At 63.1% G+C, this 21,992-nt stretch overlaps 1 protein-coding gene across 1 annotated transcript in view; it reads right to left on the bottom strand.

Annotated features, from left to right (window-relative positions):
* Positions 1 to 2,850: 2,850 nt before the first annotated feature.
* Positions 2,851 to 21,992, bottom strand: part of GRID2IP (Grid2 interacting protein) — a 37,039-nt gene continuing 17,897 nt past the window's right edge. The window contains 21 exon segments of the mRNA XM_070417061.1: positions 2,851 to 3,314; positions 3,560 to 3,724; positions 4,387 to 4,505; positions 4,586 to 4,715; positions 5,565 to 5,651; positions 5,782 to 5,937; positions 6,406 to 6,602; positions 7,053 to 7,130; positions 7,885 to 7,972; positions 8,449 to 8,598; positions 8,600 to 8,863; positions 9,472 to 9,827; positions 10,880 to 10,997; positions 11,623 to 11,720; positions 11,926 to 12,081; positions 13,644 to 13,798; positions 17,425 to 17,608; positions 17,858 to 17,952; positions 18,430 to 18,499; positions 19,912 to 19,997; positions 20,188 to 20,436. Coding sequence (XP_070273162.1) covers positions 3,243 to 3,314; positions 3,560 to 3,724; positions 4,387 to 4,505; positions 4,586 to 4,715; positions 5,565 to 5,651; positions 5,782 to 5,937; positions 6,406 to 6,602; positions 7,053 to 7,130; positions 7,885 to 7,972; positions 8,449 to 8,598; positions 8,600 to 8,863; positions 9,472 to 9,827; positions 10,880 to 10,997; positions 11,623 to 11,720; positions 11,926 to 12,081; positions 13,644 to 13,798; positions 17,425 to 17,608; positions 17,858 to 17,952; positions 18,430 to 18,499; positions 19,912 to 19,997; positions 20,188 to 20,436 — 3,073 coding nt within the window. The 3' untranslated portion in view covers positions 2,851 to 3,242.

Genomic DNA, 21,992 nt, shown 5'->3' with positions numbered 1-21,992 from the left:
AAATACAACCCTAGGAAACCAAACTCATAGAGGCTGACCCCTAAGACGTGTGCACCCAGCATTACCCCCGGCACACAGGAGGCAGCCCAGAGGTATTGGCAAATGCGTTTATGAAGGAAGAGAATTCGCTGAGAACATTAAAAGGCTGAATATCTACAACCACCTGCTGGCGGGTGTATTAGTCAACACTCTGTGTTGCAAGGGACAGGACCCATTCACACCAGCCTAAGCCAGAAAATTAAAATAAAAGTTAAGAATTTACAAATGGAAGGGGTGGGGGAGGTTTACAAATTGTCTTGGAAACTGACAAGTCCAGATCCTGCTTCAGGCATGGTTGGATCCAGCGACAAAGAGATGTATGGCCGGCCTTGGCTTTCCACCCGGGCAGGTACACTGCAGGGGGAGGTCCTGAACGCTCCCCCCAGGCTCCCACCCTCTCTGCACCCAGCAGTTCACCCCGAAGACAGAAACCCTCCCTTCCAAACAGTTCTAACTTCAGTCTTGAATTGGCCCTGAGCCACGCGGCCAGAGTCACCAGACCATCCTTATCCGATGGGCACTGCTCCAGGGTGTGGAGTAGGGGAGGGGTCATTTCCCAAAGGAAAAGCAGGGAGCTCCCCCAGCACAAGGGACACTGGTTTCCAGGCAGGCGCGGGCCACTGCTGCCCGCTGGGCTGAGTGTGTGCGGAGAGGAGACAGGGCACGCAGGGTGCCAGGTAAGTGGGAGTGGAAGCATGCCACCTGGAGGACACGGGATAGAGGGGTCACGAGAGCCGTGCTGGGTCCAGGCGGGGCCAGGGGCACAGAGGAGTTAAGGAGGCTGGGATCTGAAGCAGGTGCCCGGCCGAGGGGGCGTGCGGTGCATCGATTGCAAAAATGGCCCTGCTTCTTACCCTCCCTGGATCCCCTCAATGTGCCTTTACAGCATCCCTCACCAAGCATGGAGGGTCCTTCCCTTCCCCCAGGCCCCGGGCTGGCTTTGTCACTTGCTTTGAGGAGACTGTGGTAGGAGGGACGGTATGCCAGTCCTGAGCTCAGGCCACCAGGGGGCATGTGGGCCTTTGCTGGTGGCTCAGACCGCTGCCTCCACCCTGTGAACCATCCTGGCCATCCGGCTGGAGGATGAGAGGCCACATGGAAGCACCCAGCTGTCCCAGGAAGGCCCCGGGCCTGGGAGGGAGCCCTGTGGGGCTGCCAAGCTGACCCCAGATGATACACACACACGAGTGAGCCCACAGCCCAGCTCAGAGCAGTAAGTGGCTGCTGTTTTAAGCGACTGAGGCTTTTGTTTTGTTTTGTTTTGTTGCTGATCCTCAGCTGAGGATTCTTTCCCATTGATTTTTAGAGGGAGTGGAAGGGAAGGGGAGAGCCAGAGAGAGAGAAACATTGACGTGAGAGAGACACATGGATTGGATGCCTCCCGCACATGCCCAGACCAGGGCCGGGGAGGAGCCTGCAACCAAGGTATGGGCCTTTGACCAGATGGAACCCAGGACCCTCGGTCCGCAGGGCGACACTCTACCCGCTGAGCCGCAGCAGCTGAGCTTCGGGACAGCTGGTTCCATGGCATGTGTGGCCAGTAGGTGGCCGATGGACGGCAGGTGAAGCTGTGCTCCCGGGCCTGGGGCTGCATCTGCCACCGTTTCTAACTCGCAGGGAAATGCCACACGGGCTCCCGAGCTGCGGGTCACCCCGTGCCTGGCCTGGGGGAGTCTCTATCCTCTGCGATCTCCTGTGGGTCTGCACTGGCCTCCGGCCACGCTTCTCAGAGGCAGCTGTGGGAAGGCGTGGAAGTCGCCCAGCGAGAGCGGCTGGGGAGAATGCGCCACTGGCCACCTCTGGCTCCGTCCGCCCGCCCTGGCATTACGCCTTTTGGTTTAGAGATTCCTATGTGGTGGCTACCGAAGGGGAACCAAACAAAGAAAAGAACACCCATGGCCTCAAAGAGGGGCTGGGAGCCTGGCGGGAACGGGAATGGTCAGAAATCACAAGGACGGACCGGTCCCCATCTCTGCAGAGCAACGTGGGCCGTTCGGCCTCAGCGGAGGGGGGGGGGTAGGGGGGGACGGGACTCCGAGAGACGGGCCTAGAGGCCCTGGGAGAAGGTTGAGGAGAGAGGCGACAGGGAGCCGCCCGAGGCCAGGGCCTGCCAGCTGGAGCCTGGACAGAAGTCAACGCGCCCTCCCGCCCGCGCACCCCTGCGCCCAGGTAGCTCCAGACACAAGTACAGCTGCTGGGATCCCAGAGAGTCCGAGGTGGTGTCCCTTCCCCCGAAGCCTGCTTTTCTCACGGACCCGTTCCAGGGACCATCACAGACCCATCCGTCAGCCACCACGTCCTGTCCAGGCGCCACCCGGTCATCTCGTCTCTCCGGCCTGCCTCTGACGCCCATCCCGCTGCAGAGTGAGTGCCTTGCGTCCAAACTGAGTGACGTCTGCCCCCCCCCCCCCCCCCCCCCCCCCGCCCATAAAGCCTCAATGCTGCGCCCAACATAGCGGGTCTTCCTCGCCTAGCCCTTGGCTGTTTCTCCCCTGCTCTCTCCTCTCCTACCCCCCCCACCCCCCCACCTCTGGGCACCGCCAAGTGCTTTTTCCTCCAGCTTCCAGCAGCCCTGAGCCCGGCTGGGAGAGGGGCCTGCAGCTCACAGTGCCCGGGGGTGGTGTGTGCAAGGGCCTCCGCCTCCCTCTCCAGGGTTCGAGTCCAGGAGGTCTCTGCCCCCCGATGACGACCCCCAGGGCCCAGTGGGAGCCAAGACATGGAGGAGCAGACAGCAGAGGCCGCCAGGGCCCTGGCCACTCGCAATTCACTGCAGGTCACAGCCCCCCACCCCTGAGTCCCCTACCTCCTGAGGGTTCGGGAGGCAGCCCTTGCTGGCGTGCCTGGGGGCCAGGTGGCGTGAGGTGCAGGGGGCCCGCAGAACCAGGGCACAGCCAGGCCAGGGAGCGATGGCGGCCCTCCCGGGGGTCACCTTCCCTGCGAGTGCACGGTGGCTCCTGCACCCCGGCACTCAGGCTGGGGCTCGGCCGGGAGATGGGGTCCTGCAGAACCCCGACCTTCGCAGTGGCTGACGTTCAGTGCTGAGGTAGCTGGAGACGTGGGCTCCATGGGCACAGCAGCCCGAGGTCCCAGGCAGGAGGGGTCCAAGGGGTGGGTGAGGCCCCAACCTCGGTGGCTCCCAGGCCGAGGCCGCAGCCTCTGGTGTTCATCTCTACACCCAGGCTGAAGGGGGCACGGTCGCGCTGTCACCAGGCCAGGGGCGAAGCCATGCCCGAGCTGCGCGCACCCTCCCCGGCCTGCAGGTCGCCGAGGGCTCGCTGTGGGGGAGGAGCAGGGGAAGGGTTTGTCAGTGGTTCCAGGAGCCGGGAGCCCCCGGCCCTTCACCCAACACCTGCCTGGCCAATTTCAGCACCGAGCAAAGCAGAGACCTACACCCCTCCGGGGGGGGGGGGGGGGACACACTCACTGGGGTGCTTTCCCAACACCCCGCTTCACAGAAGACCCCCTCTGTTGACCGCCGGCCCTGCCCCTCCCGAGGGCCTGCAGCCTCCCGCCGGCTCACCTCGAACTTGCTCATGAACTCCGCGAAGATGCCGAAGAAGGCCTCGGAGGTGGTGGCTTTGGAGTCCTCTCCGAAGAAGGCCAGCGCCTTGCCCAGCTCCTCCACGGCCTCGCGCTGCAGCCCGTCCAGCGCCCGCAGCGCCGGCTGCGCCGTCTCCAGGAAGGACTGGGGGCCTCTGCTCAGGAAACTGCCCACCTGCTGGGGCCCCCAGACACAGCCCGGCTGCCCCTCCCGTCTGCCCCAGGCCCAGTGCTCAGCTGGGAGCTGCACCCGTCCTGCTCCAGGCCTGCGCCCCTGAACTAGTCCTGAGCCCTGCCACACCCTGTCCTGCCTGGGCCACCCCTCACTCCTCCCCTCGCTCCTCTCTGCAGCAGCTCTCCCCCCCCAGCTCTGCTCAGGTGCCACCACCCCTCTTTCTAGCCACTCACGGGAGTGGCCCCCTGCCCCTCTCCAGGCCCCCCCCTTTCTACGGCATTTGTCACTCGGTGCCCAGTGGGAATGTCCCTCTCTCCCGACTGCCTTGGGCTGGCCCGGGCCTGACGAGCCTCTTTCTGTATCTTGTAACTTAGGTCCGGGCTCCCCTGGGGACCAGGCGCTGGGACGAGGCCGGGCTTTACACAGTCAAGAGCTCCTGCCAGGGGCGCCCGGCCTTGGCCCACGTGCTTGGCTTCTAAACAGCCCAGGATGGACCCTCTTCCGGCGCCGGGGACACACAGCAGCCCCTGCCAGAACCTCTGTGGGGCGACGGTGGTCACCGGAGCCGGAGCCAGCTCCCCCCGACCGCCCTGGGGCCCCTGTGCCACTGGGCCCGGCTGCTCGGAGGATACCGTCATGACGGCGGCGAACTTGTCCTCACTGGAGGGGGCCGTGCTCTGGCAGGCAGCCTGGATCTCGCGGATGGTGCCGTGCAGGTCGTCCAGGTCGCCCGTCAGAGCCCGCTGGTTCACTGCAGGGAGTGTCAGGGCCTCGCGGGGCCACACGCCCGCCCGGCGGCAGGGCCCGCCTCCCACCCACCACCCAGCCTACCTTTGGCCGCCAGGGGCACCGTGGGCAGGTCCTGCGCGAAGCCCAGGAGCTCGGGGAAGTGCTGGCTCAGCGATTTGGCGAGGATGTGCAGGAAGGTGAGCTTCCCGTCCACGGTCTTGGTGGAGTTCAGCTGCGAGTGACCCCCACACACACCCTCCTCAGGGCCGTCAGCTTGCTGACCACACGGGACCAGGCGTCCCAGCCCGGCCTCTCTCAGACCCGCCTCAGTCCCTGCCCTCAGCGCGGCTCCGACACTCAGAACCCGACTGCTGTGTTCCGTCCTCCGGGGTCTTACCTGCTGAGGTGCCACAGGCCCCCTGGGAGCCTGGAGGTTCCCTGCCCAGCTCTCTGGGGTTCCGGGAACTAGGCAGGTAGAGGCAGCCCCTAGGTTTCTCTGTCCTTGAGCGTTTGCCTTGTCAGCAGACAGAGCCCAAGCCTCCCTGACCTCCCCCCGGCGGTGGTGGGGCGGGGGGGGGCGGGAGCATCACTCCCAGGCCTGCCCTCTTGTGGTTTTCCGAAGCGTCTGTGGCCCTGCTGAGCCTCAGACATCCTAAACCATTTCTACCTGCAAGTGGAGTTTTTCTTCCTCTTTTGTTAAACGACAAAAGGCTCCCTGGGGAGACGTCCCAGGAACACTGGGGGGAAGGCTGGGTACTCATGTTTCTGATCCCAGATTTTGGGGTGGGGGTGGCTGAACTGACAGTGTGGGAGCTGTTGGGGGTACAGAACCTGCCAGGTGGGCTCTCCCCTTCTACTTGGAGTCTTCCCTCCCTGATCCCCCCCTCCTCATAGTTCCAGACCCGGAGGCTTGGCGTGGAGGTGCACCCCCCCCCAACCTTTGCGGCAGTCACATCCTGGCCCCTGGGCAGCCGCTGCTCCTCCTGGGGGAAGGCCCCCTGGGTGGTGATGTTCCCTCCTCTGCTCTGTCGCCCCCGCCCCCACCCCCGACCTCAGTGGCAGAGCAAGACAAGCTCCTCACCTCCGTCAGGAAGTTGATTTTGAAGCCCGTGGTCTTGTTGGTTTTGGGCTGTCCGTCGTTGAGATAGTTGCCCATGGCCAACACGAACTGTGGACAGGAAGGTGGGCGGGCAGGTACTCCTCCACCCCTCACCCCCTGGCCCTCACCCCTTGGTCCGTGGTGGGAGCCCCAGGGGGCAGAGGGGCAGGTCGGTGACAGGGAGGGGGTGCGCGCTGACCTCCAGGATCTTGGCGAGCTTCCGGCTGTTCTTGAGCTCCAGGGAGGCCTGGCGCAGGCACTCCAGGCTGGCCTGGATCTCCTCGGTCTTCTCCTGCAGCGTGGCCTGGAAGTGGAGGCTGCGCAGGCGGGTTTTGTAATCCGGAACCGACAGCATCTGCCGCGAAGGCAGGGCCGGGAGTCATCCATCCGCCAGCACCGCCAGGAGACTCACCTCCCCATCGCAGCCTGGGGTCCTGGCTGGCCGTGGGGCCAGTGTTCCCTTAGAAAAATAAGCCGGGCCCCTAGGGCCACGGGCACCCCATCTAGCTGGATCCCAATGGACCTGGCTCATAAAGGTGTAAATGGGCTGGTTGCCCTGCAACCTATGAACCAGGAGGTCAAGGTCAGGGCACATGCCTGGGTTGTGGGCTCAATCCCCCCTTCGTGCAGGAGGCAGCTGATCAATGCTTCTCTCTCATCGTTGATGTTTCTCTCTCTCTCTCTCCCTTCCTCTCAATAAAGATATTTTTTAAAGACAAAGGTGTAAACTGGTACTCAGAGGTGTGAGTGTGGGGGCGCATGTGGAGCAGGACCGACGGGGCCCCCGGACTTCAGGAAGCCGGAATGGAGCGGGGCCGAGCACCTGCAGGACGAACTGGTCGGGCTCGCTGAGGCGGCCGGGCGCCTCGCGGAAGGCCTGGTAGCGCAGCTCCTCGTCGGCGTCGGGCGCGAAGAGCAGCAGCTGCGCCAGGTGCGCGGGCTCCAGCCGCCCCGGCTCCATGCTCATCAGCACCTGCCGCAGCTCGGCGGGGCTCAGCTTCAGGTGCGCCAGCAGGATGGCTGCGGGGCGGGCGCTCGGGTGAGCCGGGCGGGGCCTGGACATCCGCCTGGGCTGCTGGGTGGGGCCCGTGGGGCGGGGTGGAGGGGGAGGACCAGGGCGGGCAGGAGCCGGGAGAGGTGGGCAAGGCGGGGTTCTCCGGGAGAGAGAGCTGGGAGAGAGAGCTAGAGCTGAGCGGGGCCTGGCGATGGGGCCTAGGAACCTAGGGAGGGGCCTGGAAGCGGGACCAGAACCCGGCCAACAAGAGGGCGGAGCCTATGGGGGGGCCGGTCCGTACCTACCCAGGGGGGACCTGGTGGGATGTGGGTCCTGGGAAGGGGCCTCTGCCCTGCTGGATGGCAGGTGTATGGGGGGGGCTGGGAGGGGGTTACAGCCTAATTTCTGTTTCCCATCAGGGCGGCCGCCCCCTGCCCCCCCCCCCCCCACAGCCCCGGGGACCCCCTGCCCCTCACAGGTGTTGTAGGCCTTCTTGTGGGACAGGATCTCCACCACCTCCTTCTTCCTGAAGGGCTCGGGCCTGGGCACGGGCTCTGGGAGGGAAATGATGGCTGAGCGAGGGAGGCAGGCGAGGCTGCTGTGAGAGGACCCGGGCAGGGGGGTGGCCACCCCCACAGCCCAGGCGCCCCCTTTCCGTGGCCGAGACCGAATCAGCTCTGGGTGTCCACAGGCCCCACTTGTGGACTCTCGGGCCCAGCCTAGCACTCAGCATGCACGGCGCTTCCCTCCCCGTCCTCTCTCCCCGGCTGGCGGGACTGAGCTGCCGGGGTGAGGGGACCAACCCCTCTGGGCCTTGCAGATGCCTCCTGGGTGGACACGGCCTTTCTCTTCCATCCGGGAACCACTGTCCACACAGGATCCCTGGCTGCCTGCAGCCCCCCCCCCCCCCCCCCGCCCCCAACTACAGGGAGGGACACAGAGAGGGCGAGGGGAGGGGCCTGGGCGGACGTGGTGGCTGCCTCCTGTCAGCCTCGTTCGGGCTGTGACTGAGGTCACCCAGCCGCCCTGTGCTTTCTCATCAGGAAGTCATCAGTGTCTCGGGGTTGGATTTGAGATGAGGGGGCAGGTGTCTGGCGTGCAGTAACTATGCCATAAACGCCAGCTGTCAGTCTCTCCGTCCTGAGGCGGGAAACTGAGCTCTGAGGCCTGAACTCAGGGACACAGTGAGTGAGTGGACGTCAGCGCAGCCCTCGGGGGCTCTGAGCCCTGGGCTGTCCCCGAGGGCAGTGGGCGGGCTGCCACAGCGACCCTGGGATGGGGGTCCCCTGGGGCCCTCAGGCCACTCACTAGCCGGTTTCTGGGTGCCAAAGTGGAGCTCCAGGTCGAGGTATTTCACCATGTCACTCAGCTTATCATAGTCAGAGTCCTCCCCCAACTGCAAGGGAGGGCCGGCTCGCAGTGAGGAGGAGCCCGGCAGCTGGGCTGCCACCCACCCTTACCCCCACCCACCCCCGCCCAGGGAGAGCCCCCCTCGGGCGCTGGGATAAACCCAGGGCGGCCTGCAGAGAAGCCACATCACCCGCTCTCAGGTGCGAGCCGCTCCTCTGCTGGCCAATCACACGCACACCTGGAACCCCCAGCAGAGGCCAGCCCTGTGTGGGGCGGGGCTGCAGGGCTGCAAAGGGGCTGGAGCCCCCAGGGGGCCTTCGAGGTGGCCGAGGGGTCTGGCCCTGCTTTGAGGTGTCCTTTGCAGGGAGTGAGCTGCCCCGTGTTCCTGATGCCGGGAAACGGAGCCAGGGAAATGCCGGGGGCGGGGGGTGGGGGCGGCTAGATGCTGGACAGGGCCTCATCCTCAATGCTGCTGCCCAGGCCACCCCCCTGCGCAGGGCCCCGGGGCCTCAGGCCACCTACCTGACCCCAGATGGTGCCCTCCGAGTTCTCCACCTGCTCCCACCGAAGGCGCTTGACGCTCATGTGGCTGGTCTCGCTGCGGCGGTGGCCCAGGCCCCGGGATAGCATGGGGGGGGCACAGGGCACGGGTGGGGGCAGGGGTGGCGGGGGGCGGTGGAGGGACCGGGTGGCTGAGTTGGGTGAGGGGCTTGGTCTGAGTGGGACCCCGGGGACCGTCCGGGGTGCGGGAGCTGGGTTTGGGGTCATGGAAGGGCAGGGGTGGCGGCGGCGGGGGGCTGAGCGGGGGCGGGGGGATGTGGTCGGACATGGAGGAGTAGGTGAGGGAGCTGCCCTCCTCGCTGCTGCTGACGCACTCGCTGGCGCTGCTCCACTCGTTGGTGACAAAGCTGCCCTGGTCGTCCTCATGGAAGCTCATCTGATGGGGACAGAGCAGGTGAGGGGGGCCGGGCTGGGCCAGGGACAGCCGAGCAAGAAGGGGCAAGGGGGGGTGCAGCCTGGGCAGGGGATGGGACAGCCCAGGGACAAGGATGGGCTGGGCTGGTGGGAAGCCTGAGGCGGAGGGAGGGGTGGCCTGACAGTGTGTGTGTGGGGGGGGGGGGGGCTAGCACAGGAGGAGGTAACCGGAGACCAGGCCTATGTGTAGCCTCAGGTATGTACTGAGTGTCATACTTGAGTCAAAGGGTGGGTAGCCCTGGCCGGTTTGGCTCAGGGGTCCCGGGTTCAAGTCCAGGCAGGGCACATGCCCGGACGCAGGCTCGATGCCCAGTGTGGGGCGTGCAGGAGGCAGCCGATCCATGATTCGCTCATCATTGATGTTCTAGCTCTCTCCCTCTCCCTTCCTCTCTGAAATCAATTAAAATGTGTTTGTTTTTTAAGGCTGGGATAGCTCAAGCCAGGGTGGAGGGGGTGGCTTGGGACAGGACCCAGGGCAGTGGCCTCTTGCAGGCCTCAGGGACACTGCTCCCCTTGGAGACACCCCTTCACACCCATCCCCGGGCCTCCCCCCCCTGCCTCCACGCTCACCTCCTCGTAGTCGTTCTCGGGGCTCAGGAAATCGTCCACCATGGTGACCCGCGGGCCCAGCTGCTCGCTGAGGGCGTCCAGGAAGCGGTCGGTGTCCCGGCTGCGCGGGGGCCCGGAGATGGTGAAGAGCTTCCTGCGGCTGGGCTGGCGGCCCAGGTCCGGGCTGGGGGGGCTGTCGGGGTGCAGGGGCCCGGGGCCTGGCTGCGGGGAGGGCGCCCTGCTGCTGTCCAGGCTGGCGTAGGGGTGGGACTCGGAGCTGCTGGGGGAGGCCGGGTCCTCGGAGCACAGCGGGTAGTAGCAGGGGGAGGGCCGGAGCCGCTCGCTGGGCCAGGAGATGCCGGACAGGGTCCTGGGCCCTGGGGTGGGGGAGGGCGCGTGAGGACCCAGCTTCACTCAGTGCCTGGGCTCCAGTGCAGGCTGGAGGGGAGGTTGCTGTGTGTCCCTGGGCACCTTCCTTTCCCTCTCTGGACAAGGCACAGAAAAACCATGGGACTCCGCTCCCCCTGCTCTTCCCTGAGAGGGACCGAAGGTTCGAGGTGGGGGCACTGCCTAGGACAGGCCAGACCCAGCGCCTCCTGGGAGCGACACCGGGGTGCCACTGGGCCCCACTGCACACAGCTCCGAGGGCCAAGGAGACTGCTCCAGGCCCGGACCCAGGGTCATGGGCACCTCCCACACCCGCAGGCCCTCGGCTCCTAGGAGCATCGCCAGGGATCCTGCCTTCTGCACTTCAGCAGAGTCACCGTGTGTGTGTGTGTGTGTGTGTGTGTGTGTGAGTGTGTGTGTGTGTGTGTGAGTGTGTGTGAGTTTGTGTATGTGTGTGTGTGTGTGTGTGACAGTGTGTGTGTGTGTGTGACAGTGTGTGTGTGTGTGTGAAAGTGTATGAGTGTGTGTGAGAGTTAGAGTGTGTGTGTGAGAGTGTGTGTGTGTGTTAGAGTGTGTGTGTGTGAGCGTGTGTGTGTGTGACAGTGTGTGTGTGTGTGTGTGTGTGAGTGTGGGTGTGTGTGAGCGTGTGTGAGCGTGTGTGTGAGTGTGTGTGAGTGTGTGTGTGTGTGTGTGTGTGTGTGTCCTGTGAGCAACCACCTTTCCGGCTGTGCGGTTCCCAGAGCAAGGCCGCACTTACCCCTTTACCCAGCAGCCAGTTGCTGGCCGGGGCTCCTTTGGGGGCAGCCCTCTGCTTTTCTAGATCCACAGCAGGGGTGAGGCTCAGAGGGGACTCGGAGGGACAAAGACAACCCTGACCTTGATGGCCCCTCGCCGTGGAGGCTGCTGCGGTCCCCAGAACTCAAGTCCATGGCCATGGAGCAGAGAAGGGGCTCCAGGGTTGGGCCTGGAGGGGGGCCAGCACCCAGCCAGCCGGGTGGGTAGAGCCCGTGCTGCCCTCAGGAGCGGGCAGCGGAGCGCCTACCTGCTGTGCCTGCCGGGCTGGGCGCTGGGGGCGAGGCTCGGGATCTGGAGGTGGACCCCCTCCTCCCGGCGAAGCTGCTGCTGAGCCTGGACTCCAGCTCCGCATACACAGCCGACATCTGCGGACAAGGAGGCGGGAGAGTCCAGCGCCCTCCCTCCTCCACGCGACCCTCAGGCGGCCTCACAGACCAGGCGGGGTGGTCCGAGAAGCAGGGATCTGCCGGGCCAGTGTGGCTCAGTGGTTGAGCATCAACCTATGAACCTGGAGGTCATGGTTCAATTCCCGGTCAGGGCACATGCCCGGGTTGCGAGCTCGATCCTCGTGCAGGAGGCAGCCAATCCATGATTCTCTCTCATCATTGACATTTCTAACTCTCTCTCCCTCTCCCTTCCTCTCTGAAATCAATAAAAATACACGTTAAAAAAAGATGCCCTAACTGGTTTGGCTCAGTGGATAGAGCATGGCCTGCAGACTTAAAGGTCCCAGGTTCAATTCCGGTCAAGGGCACATGCCCAGGTTGGGGGCTCCATCCCCAGTAGGTGGAGTGCAGGAGGCAGCCGATCAATGATTCTCTCTCATCACTGATGTTTCTATATATCTCTCTCTCTCTCCCTCTTCCCTTCCTCTCTGAAATCAATAAAAATATATTTTAAAACAAACAAATAAATAAAAAGTGGAAAACAAAGAAGCAGGGATTTGCCCCGGCCCCCACCGACACCACCAGGAGGGCACAGAGGTCTCACCATCTTGGGGTTGGGGGTCTCGGGGAGGGATGTGCCGTCGCCTGCCTGGCGCTCGCCCGGGATCAGAGGAAGAGGCACCTCAGGGCAGTCACTGGGACCTGTTGGGAGTTGGGGGGCAGGAGGAGGGGCAGAGTCAGGCACCAGCCAGACCAGGGGGGCCCAGGAGAAAGAACCCGCTAGCCCTGCAGCCCAGGAGGGCCACCGCTCAGCCTGGTTCCTGGGGTTTCTCACTCTGCAGGTGGGGAAACAGCCCAGGTGTCGCCCTCGAACCCTCTCCTGCTGTTGGGTCTGGCCGGGGCCTACCGCAGGCGAGGCCGGCCTCCAGGCCCTGGGACCGCAGGCTGCGGCGGCACATGGAGGAGGCCCGCAGGGAGCTCCGCGGCTGGGGCTCGGGCACCGGCTCCGGCTCCGGCTCCAGATCCAGCTCCGGCTCCAGGTCCAGCTCCGGCTCTGTCTCTGCTGTGGGACACGAAGGGGAGGTGGACCCTTGCCCCTCAGCCAGATGAGGAGCAGCCAAACACAGGGAGGGCGAGGGCAGCAGCTGTGCCAGTCTGTGCCCAGCCCTGCCTGGCTCTAGGACAGCTGTGGAGGGGAAGCCTGGGGTGAGAGAGCGGTGCCAGGACAGGAGCAGGGTTGGCGCCAGCCTGAGAACGGAGGGGGGAGGTGGCCACAGGGCCTTTTCTCATGACACGAGCCTAGGGCCCCATCATCAAGGTCTCACCTCCGAGCACTGCTGCCTTAGGGACTGACGGGGTAGGAAGGAAGGTTCCAGGTCTGGGCAGATGTGTGAGACGCCTGCACCCCGTTTCTTGCTAAAAACCTGGCCCCTCCCCCTGCTCACGGTGGGCCCCTGGGACTAGGGCTGGTGGGCACACGAGGGCCAGCACGTGGAGCTGCAGGTTGGGACCAGCAGGGGCAGAGCGGCTAAAACAAAGGCCCAGGGTTTGGATCCTGTGGCCGAAACGATGAAGTGCATGGTGTGGTGGGCTCACGGCACTGACTGGTGTCTGTGCCCGGCCGGGTGTGACCCAGCTGCACGCCCACAGTCCGGGCCTGCAAACAGCGGCCACACCAGCTTCTCGATCTGTGACAAGCTTTCCTGAGGTGCCACACAGCTGCCGAGGCCCAGGTGGTGAGCTGGGGGGGGGGGGGGGGGGCCGTCTAAGGCCGCATTTGCTCCTTAAAGCTGGGAAGGCACATCCGTGGGGAAGGCACATCCGTGAGGCCAAGCGTGGAGCCAGCTGGGTGTGTTGGGTATCAGCGTGGCACGTGGGCACATCTGTGTGGGGGGGCCCAGGTCCTCTCTAATAGTGGGGCCTTGACTTACGAGTTTAATGCGTTCCATGACGGAGCTCGTAACTCAAATTACTCGTATGTCAAATCTTAAAGTGAACCAGTGAGACACGTGATGCTGGGCTGATGTTGTGGCGTTCACTGTGACGTTCGCTTCGCCAACTAGCGGTGGGGTATCTGAAGCTGACTCGCAACTCAAAGCAAAAAATCGGCCGAGAGACGGCTCTTATCTCGAAAAACTCCTTAGTTGGGACACTCGTAAGTCAAGGCCCCACTGTACCTAGCAGGTGAGAACAGGTGCCTGGGTGGGGGAGGGCCGCTCACCTGGTGGGGCAGGGGGCGGGGCTGGGGGGGGAGGGCTGCTCACCTGGTGGGGCAGGGGGCGGGGCTGGGGGAGGGCCGCTCACCTGGTGGGGCAGGGGGCGGGGCTGGGGGGGGAGGGCTGCTCACCTGGTGGGGCAGGGGGCGGGGCTGGGGGAGGGCCGCTCACCTGATGGGGCAGGGGGCGGGCTGGGGGAAGTCCGCTCACCTGGTGGGGCAGGGGGCGGGGCTGGGGGAAGTCCGCTCACCTGGTGGGGCAGGGGGCGGGGCTGGGGGAGGGCCGCTCACCTGATGGGGCAGGGGGCGGTGCTGGGGGAGGGCCGCTCACCTGGCGGGGCAGGGGGCGGTGCTGGGGGAGGGCTGCTCACCTGGTGGGGCAGGGGGCGGGCTGGGGGAGTGCTGCTCACCGGTCATGGCCGTGTAGCCCAGGAAACACGCGATCTTCTCATGGCAGAGCTCCTGCTCCTCGTAAGTCAGCAGCTGGTAGACGAACTGCCAGAGCACCTGCTTGGCGGGCGTGTCCAGCACCGGGTAGACGTCGACGATGAGGGTGTCGATGTTCCTGGGGGAGGCGCAGGAGCCAGGGGTTCACTACTCAGGGCCTCACCTTAGGGAATGGGGTGGGGATGGATAAGGGGGGCACTTCCAGGCCACAGAGTTCGGGCTCCTGCCCTGTCCCCCTTCCCACTGCCAGGACAGAGAGCTGGGCGGGAAGGCAGGCCCTGGGGACAACTGCCCAGATTCAAGTCCTGCCTCCACTTACCAGCCAAGTGACCTTTCTCAGGTTACTTAGCTCTCTGTGCCGCAGTTTCCTCATTTGTGAAATGGGGATGAAAATGACATCGATTGCCCAGAGCTGTTGGGAAGATTGGAATGCATGGCGTGTATTGGGAAAGCCGAGCACTGTGCCGGGATCAGCAAATGACGGCCTGTGGGCCCAAATCTGTTTTTGTGAAGAAAGTTCTATTGCAACAAGGCCTGCCTGTTTGCTTATAGATTGCCTATGGCTGTTTTCAAGCTACAACAGTGGAGTTGAATAGTTTCAATGGAGACTGTATGGCCCCAAAAGCCTGAAATATTGACTCTCCAGCCCCTCACAGAAACAGTGTGCTGACCTCTGCATTATGAGGAAAAAGTAAAACTGTGTCCTCACACAGGACCTGGCATAAAGATGAACTCTAGGTGGGTAAAAACCGAAGCGTGAAGATACAATTCTAAACTTAGCAGAAGAGAAAGCAGGAAACCATCTCTTGAGCTGCAGCGGTTCTCAACCTGTGGGTCGCGACCCCTGAAAATACATCCTGCATATCAGATATTTACATGACGATTCATAACAGTAGCAACATTGCAGTTATGAAGTAGCAACGAAAATAATTTTATGGTTGGGGGGTCACCACAACATGAGGAACTGTATTAAAGGGTCGAGGCATGAGGAAGTTTGAGAACCACTAGAGGCAAGGAAGGCCTTCGTAAAATGTCAACAATAACAGAAGTGGCAAATGGGAGGGGATAGTGACAATATTCAAAACCAACAAGGAACCAGTACCTCACATATACACGGGGCTCCTGCAAATCCACAAGAACAAAAAGCCCAACAAAACAAAAATGGACAACAGGTCTGAACGGGTAACTTATGGAAGAGGAAACGAAAAAAGTTAACGAGGATATTAACGGATGTCTAAAATAATTAGTAATTAAGAACCCTTGCCAGGCTGGCGTGGCTCAGTGGCTGAGTGTTGACCTATGAACCAGGAGGTCATAGTTTGATTCCCGGGCAGGGCATATGCCCAGGTTGCGGGCTCCATCCCCAGTGTGGTACGTGCAGGAGGCAGCAGATCAATGCTTCTCTCTCATCATTGATGTTTCTCTCTCTTTCTTCCTCTCCCTTCCTCTCCGAAATCAATAAAAATATTTTTTTAAATAAAAACCAACTAAGATGTGACTTTATGGCCAAAAAGACTAGCAAAAATAGAAAGCTGGATGGTGCCATATGGCGGCGAGGACCCGGGGCTGGGGAAGCCCTCCTGCACCGCTGATGCGGGTAAAACCAGAGGGCGGGGAAGCAGTTCGGCACAGCTTTGTCCAGCTCAGTAAACAAATACCTTAGTATCCGGCAATTTCCTCTCAGACATAAATTTCAATGGATGAGCACAGTGACGTTCGGCACAGTGTTACTGCGCTGGAGCCGCGGGAGGCGGCCCCGCGTCCGCCGCAGGCGCAGGCGAGGTAAAGAGAGGAGACAGTGGCTGCGGGCCCAGGGAATGTGGCTGCAGGGGAAACAGGGCGTTCAATGTCCGCAGAGCCACGTGGACAGATCCAGGGACAGGGCACTTGGTGGGAGAACAGCCAGACACAGAATGCAGCACAGAGCACATGATGATGTGAAACAAAAACACCACGCGGAGCAGCAATGCCCACTGTTCAGGAACACCTTCAGAGGAAGCGGTGCCCAGTAAACGCCGGGAGGGGCGAGGGAGAGGGGGTGGGGCCGAAAGGAAATGAAAGGCGGAAGCACCACACGTCCATCAGCTGAGGGGGGGACCAACAAAATGTGTTCTGTCCATGCAATGGAATATTCCCAGCCATAAAAAAGAAGCGAAGTAGATGCTATAACTTGGATGAACGTTGACAACACTCTAAAGCAGCGGTTCTCAACCTGTGGGTCGCGACCCCTTTGGGGGTCGAACGACCCTTTCACAGGCAGGGGTCGCCTAAGACCATCGGAAAACACACATATATATATATATAATTACATATTGTTTTTGTGATTAACCACTAGGCTTTAATTATGTTCCATTTGTAACAATGAAAATACATCCTGCATATCAGATATTTACATGACGATTCATAACATTAGCAACATTACAGTTATGAAGTAGCAATGAAAATAATTTTATGGTTGGGGGTCACCACAACATGAGGAACTGCATTAAAAGGTCAAGGCATTAGGAAGGTTGAGAACCACTGCTCTAAGGGAAAGAAGTCGACACAAAAATCCACATATTGTACCATTCTGTTCATGTAAAATGAACAGGGAAATGATAGAGACAGCCCTAACCGGTTTGGCTCAATGGATAGAGCGTCAGCCTGCGGACTGAAGGGCCCCAGGTTTGATTCCAGTCAAGGGCATGTACCTTGGTTGCGGGCACATCCCCAGTAGGGGGTGTGCAGGAGGCAGCTGATCGGTGTTTCTCTCTCATCAATGTTTCTAACTCTCTATCCCTCTCCCTTCCTCTCTGTAAAAAATCAATAAAATATATATTTTTTAAAAGAAATTATAGACACAGCCCAGCTGGTGTGGCTCAGTGGATGAGTGTCGATCTATGAACCAGGTCACGGTTTGATTCCAGGTCAGGGCACATGCCCGGGTTGCCGGCTCGATCCCCAGTCTGGGGTGTGCAAGAGGCAGCCGACCAATGGTTTTCTCTCATCATTGACGCTTCTATCTCTCTCTCCCTCTCCCTTCCTTTCTGAAATCAATAAAAATACATTTAAAAAGAAGAAATTATAGAGACAGAAAGTGGGTTAATGGTTGTGCCCAGTGAGCAGGAGCAGAGAAGGCGGACGACGGTGAAAGCGTGCAGGGTTCTTTTCAAGGTGATGAACATGTTCTAAAATTGAGTGTGTTTAGTGTGAACATACTAAAAACCAGTGCACTGAAGTCACACTCAGATGGAGGAATTGCACGGCACGTGAAATATGTCTCAATACAACTCTTTAAACAAAAAGAGGAAAAGGATGAACAAGTGAGGAGCTCTGCGCAGACCGTGGCTGAGGAGTGTGATAACGCAGCCTGCTGCCCCTGAAGTGCAAAAAGAAAAAGAAAGATACCCAACCACCCCCAACGCGGGCCCCGGGCGCTGGGCATCTTGGGGCCTTGCCGACCCTGGAGGCACCATCCCTGTGAGGGCCCCACCATCAACGCTGCAGGTGACCACAGTCTCCTTCGCGTTGCAGACCAGGCTGTCACCTGCCCAGCTCAGGGGCTAGGAGGTTCCAGAGGCAGAGTTTGCTCTGGGGCAGCCCAACTGTCCCCACCTGGGGACCCCTGGTTCCAGCTGCTGCTTTCTTTGAGCCTCCCCAGGAGAAGGGGGCGAGGAGGCTGAGCAGGTGGACCCCGACGGTGAGTCGGGGCAGGATTTGGGGCCCACCCAGGGCAGGTCCCCGCCCCTGCTCCGGCCTGGCCACCTGTGTTGGAAGAAGCTCTCGAGGGCCCGGCAGACCCCGTAGCGCTCGGGAGGCGTGAGCAGGCGCTCCAGCTGCTGGCTGAAGGTCCTCCCCTGCACGCGGATGCTGGCCGGCAGGATGTCCGCCACCCACTGCAGGGAGGTGAGCGCCGCCGACGGGCTGGAGGAATCCAAAGAGTCGGAGTCTGCAGGGTCACAGGCAGGAGAGGCCCGGGTGACCCGGCGTCCCCAGGCCCGGGGCCCTCCTGACTGGGTGTGGCTGTGGGCACCCTGCATTGGGAGGCACATCTGCGGCCGCAGCTGGGGATGGAGGGAGAGCCGGGCAGGTGCCTGAGACGGTCCCACTAGGGTCCACAGCACCAAGGGGGGGACGCTGTGGGTTTGGGGGGTAAGCAGAGGGGGCCCTCAGGGTCTCTGTGGAGTGGGGGTCTCACCGCTGGGGAACGGGACGAGCCCCTCCTCTACCACCAGGGTGGGCATCGCGCCACTGCCCTGCAGCATGGACACCACCTTGTCATGGGAGCAGTTCCTGCCAAGCAGAGATGGCCCGGGAGGGCCTGGCAGGTGAGCCCCGTCCTCGGCCGCCCGCCGGACACCCCCTCCCCCCGCCCGTCCTGCCTGCAGAGGCCACACAGCCAGTCCCCAGCAGGGCCACAGCCAGAGGCGGGCAGGGCCTTTCCTGCCAGGTCCTCTCCACAGGAGCTGCTCCAGGGCACAGAAGGGCTGGCACCCATCCCCCCTCACCCCACCCTCGGGCAGGGCTCCCCCTACAGGGCAAGACTTTCAGCTCTGTGCCCTGCGTGGGGCGGGGGTGTTTTCTGGTTGGAAGGATGAATTGATGTCCTGGCGAGGGCGGGAGAATAGATTCAGGAGTTCCCCTAGGATGAGGGGCAGACCCTGGGACCCACTGGGCAGAGAGATCAGGACCAGGGCTGGGGGTCCCGAGAGGCAGCAGTTTTGGGGGACAGTTCTCCGCCAAGCTCTGGTGTCCCCAGCAGCCTCTGACCTCATGTCCAGTCCGTTGAGGAAGAGGATCCGGTCGCCCGACCTGAGGGCGGCATTGTCAGCCGGGCTCCCTGGAGGCAAGAAGAGAGGACGCGCTGGTCAGCAGGGTGGCGTGGGCCCAGCCTGCCTCCCAGGCGACAACTGGCCAACAGGGAGGGAGCCAATTCGGCCAGCGGTGCCCGCATTAGACCAGCTCAGGCCCTGCGCCTCGCTCGCTGCTCTAGCCCGGAGTGACTCCAGGCAGGCGGGGGCGCTGGGGCGGCCGGTCAGCCCTGAGCGGTGGGAGGTGAGCTGAAACAAAGATCTGCGAGCAGCATCTCTGCAGCGTCTGCGCCCCCAGAGGACGCCACTCGACACAGTTCTCTGTCCTCCGAAGGCCCACACCAAGGTTCCTCCCTGCCGTTGTAACCGGAGGAAGGGTCCCCCTGGCGGCCGGGCTGGGCAGAGCAGCACACCTGGATTGTAACTGGCCCAGGCCAGGCGGCTCTGCCCACTCGTGGGGGGGCAGGGAGGTGGGGTGGGGGCGGCATAGTTGGAAGAGACACATCCAAAGAGGAGAGATGACTCGTTTCCAGAGGACGCTCCCCAGAGAACAGCTTCGGACTTTGTCCCAACAACAGCATGTCAGCCACAGTGGTACCCAAATCCGAGGGGACCCGGGCGCGTCAGCCACCAGGGTCAGACCTGAGTATCCAGTGGCTGGCACGGTGCGCAAAGGCCCTGACGCTTTCCCAGGAGGCAGAAGGTGCCCATCGTCCAGATCAGTGCGCCCGCAGACGTGAGGGGCAGGAGGGTGGAAGGACTCAGCCTCAGCCGGGCACCCATGGGGCACCCATGGGGACGGAGCGCCAAGAGCACCACTCTCACGTGCTGGGAGGGGATGGGTGCCAGGCAGAGGAGGTCGCCCAGCCCTGGGGGTGGGTACAGGGAGGGAGAGTTCAAACCCACACTGGATGGGCTGCCTCAGCAAGACATGGGTTTCTCTCCCCCCCCCCCCCACCTCACCCCCTTCCACTGGAGGGTGAGAAGGGGGAATTCCTGCTCCGCTTTCTGCAAGATGCCGCCATTCCGAGAGCAAGAAGGCAGGTGGGCGGGAGGAGGAGGGGTGCCCGGCAGGGTGTGGGTCTGGCTGCCTGGCAATGCCCTTTCACAGTGAAGGTGGCCCCTGCACAGGGAGTGTGGTTTGGGCCCAGCCTGGGCAGACATCTGCTCCATTCCGGCTGCCTGGCCCCGGTGCCCCGCCCTCCAGGTGGGCATAGGGAAGGTCTGGGCGGAGAGCTTGTTTCACTCGGCTCAGGGGTGACCCTGAACTTGGACGGTGTTGCCCAGCTCCGAGATGGATGATTTGGCTGCTGCCCTGGGGCGCTCGCTTGGAGGACACAGGCTACACGAGGTGGGTACAGGGCGGGCGGGAGTCGGGGGTGCTGAGCGGCGGCCCAATGGGGTCCTTCGCCCCATCCTGGACAACCCGCCCACCCCTCACCAGGCAGGACGGACTCGATCCAGACGGGCCCGTGGCCGCGCAGCGTGAAGCCGAAGCTCTTGTTGCCCTTGTAGACGCGGACCGTCCTGGGGAGAAAGAGGCGGGGGTGGGGGTGGGCAGCCGGCCCTGCCCTGGGATGCCTACGGTTCACCCTAACCTCCCCTACACGGTCCCCCACCCCCGCCACGCCTCCCCCTCCCCCCTCCGCCCAGGTCTCCATCCTGAGCCGGTCCAACCCGCAGGAGGTGTCCGCCTCCCGCGCCCCGGCCCAGATACCTGCGCGCGCGCCCCGAGCCGGCGCGTCCGGCCAGCAGCGAGGCGGCCTTGCGCGGGGGCGGCTCGTCGGGGCGGCGCGGGGCGGCGCTGGCGCGCGTGGACACCAGGAGGCGCTCGGGCCGCTCCTCGCTGCGGCTCCGGCGCAGCCTCTGCGCGCTCTGCGCCCGCCGCGCGCGGCACAGCTTGCCCAGCAGACCCTGCGACACCACCTCGTCGAAGCGCGCCCGGTGCTTCTTGGGGATGAAGATCCTGCCGGGAAGCCAGCCGGGTCGGGGCGCGCCCCAGACTGCGCCCCGATCGCTTCCAACCCCGGCCCACAGGCGCCCCCAGGGTGGCGGAGGGCTCAGCCGCCGGCACCCCCTTGAGTCCGAACTGGCGCTCCCGGCCACACGGGGCCGCGCGTCCACTCGCTCCGGCTGGGACCACCCCGTTATTACTCTGGCCTCCGAGGACCTCAGCTCCCCAAAGCCTGGTCCCCTCCTCTTCCTGCCTCTACTCTCTCCGCTCCAGCCTCTCCCCTACTCCCTCAATCGTGCCCTTGCACCTGCCGGGCCCGGCCCAGCCAGGGATCCCCAAACCCTTCTCCCAGCCTCACTCCAGGCACCTCCGCTGGAGAAAACAGAAGATGCAACCCGGCCTGGTCAGACCCCCCCACCCCCCTCACCACCACCGCGCCCCCAGCCCCCAGCCCGCTTCTCTGGCCAGCGGCCCCATGGCTCTGCGCTGCCCCCTCGATGTGCGGGACCACCGCCTCCAGGCCTCCTCTCACTTTCCCCCTCCCCCTCCCCGCTGCCCCCTCCCCCTGCCCTCAGTTCCCTTAGCGAAGCCAGCTCGCCCTTCCACACCAACAGTGGCTTCCTCTAACCTCCCTGCTTGAGCAAGTCCCCGCTGTCTGGCCACTATCTGGACGTGCTGAGAAGCAGGGGGAGGCTCTCAGGGTCCCTTGTGGGGGGCCCCGCATGATTCCTTGTTGACCATGGGTCTCTCTGTGACCTGGACGCTCTCTGAGGGCTGGGTCCATAGCGCAGCTTTGAGCCTGGTGCCACCCCCGCACATGGGAGGGGCTCAGTGGCTCAGTAAACAGGGCGCCGGCGCCTCGGGTGGTCCAACCAAACCCCTGAGTGATGGCTGCAGTTGCCATCCCGGGGACTCCTGGACCCATAGCAGGGGATGCTGAGGGTCCCTAACCCGGCTGGGAGCGCCCAGCCTCCGGGCCTCAGCACTGAGGCAGGGCCCCTGAAGTTCTGGTTGTTATCAGGCCTCCGCGACTGCCTCTCACAGTTCCCTCCCTTGTTCTTTGCACCAGGGGCCAGTACCAGGGCATGGTGGGGGGAGGAAGGAGAGGGGATCGGTGGCCTTGCAGCCAGCTGGAATACAACCCGTCTGGGGTCACCCAGTGGCCCCCACCCAGTTCCCTAAACCGCTGTGGGTAGGATTAACCAGGCCAGGTGAGCAGAGTAGCTGCCTGCTGGGAGGGAAGGGGTGTGAGCCCTCAGGAAGGAGGTTCATCAGGACCCGCCTCACCCTCCTCACCGTGAGCTCTGCTCCTGGATGTCCCAGGAGACCAGGAGGCCAGCATGAACGACCTACTCCACTCTGCCAGGAGCAACCCTGCCTGATCTGCTCAGCCTGGCCAACCACAGCAATCCCCCACCCAGAGCCTCGGCCTCATTCCCCAGATGGCCACTCAAGGTCTCTGGAGCCCGACACCCCCATCTGCCTGGCCTGCGAATTCCCCACCCTCTCCTGCACCCACCACAGGCCTCCTGCTCAGATAAAGGAGAGATGACTTTGGGCTCCAGTCT

The sequence above is a fragment of the Myotis yumanensis genome, unplaced genomic scaffold, assembly GCF_028538775.1.
Source record: "Myotis yumanensis isolate MYYU_CA2020_CCGP unplaced genomic scaffold, mMyoYum1.0.hap1 SCAF_5, whole genome shotgun sequence".
Taxonomy (NCBI): Eukaryota; Metazoa; Chordata; class Mammalia; order Chiroptera; family Vespertilionidae; genus Myotis; species Myotis yumanensis.
The sequence above is the reverse complement of the archived record's forward strand: the minus strand, read 5'-3'. Positions and strand labels throughout refer to the sequence as shown.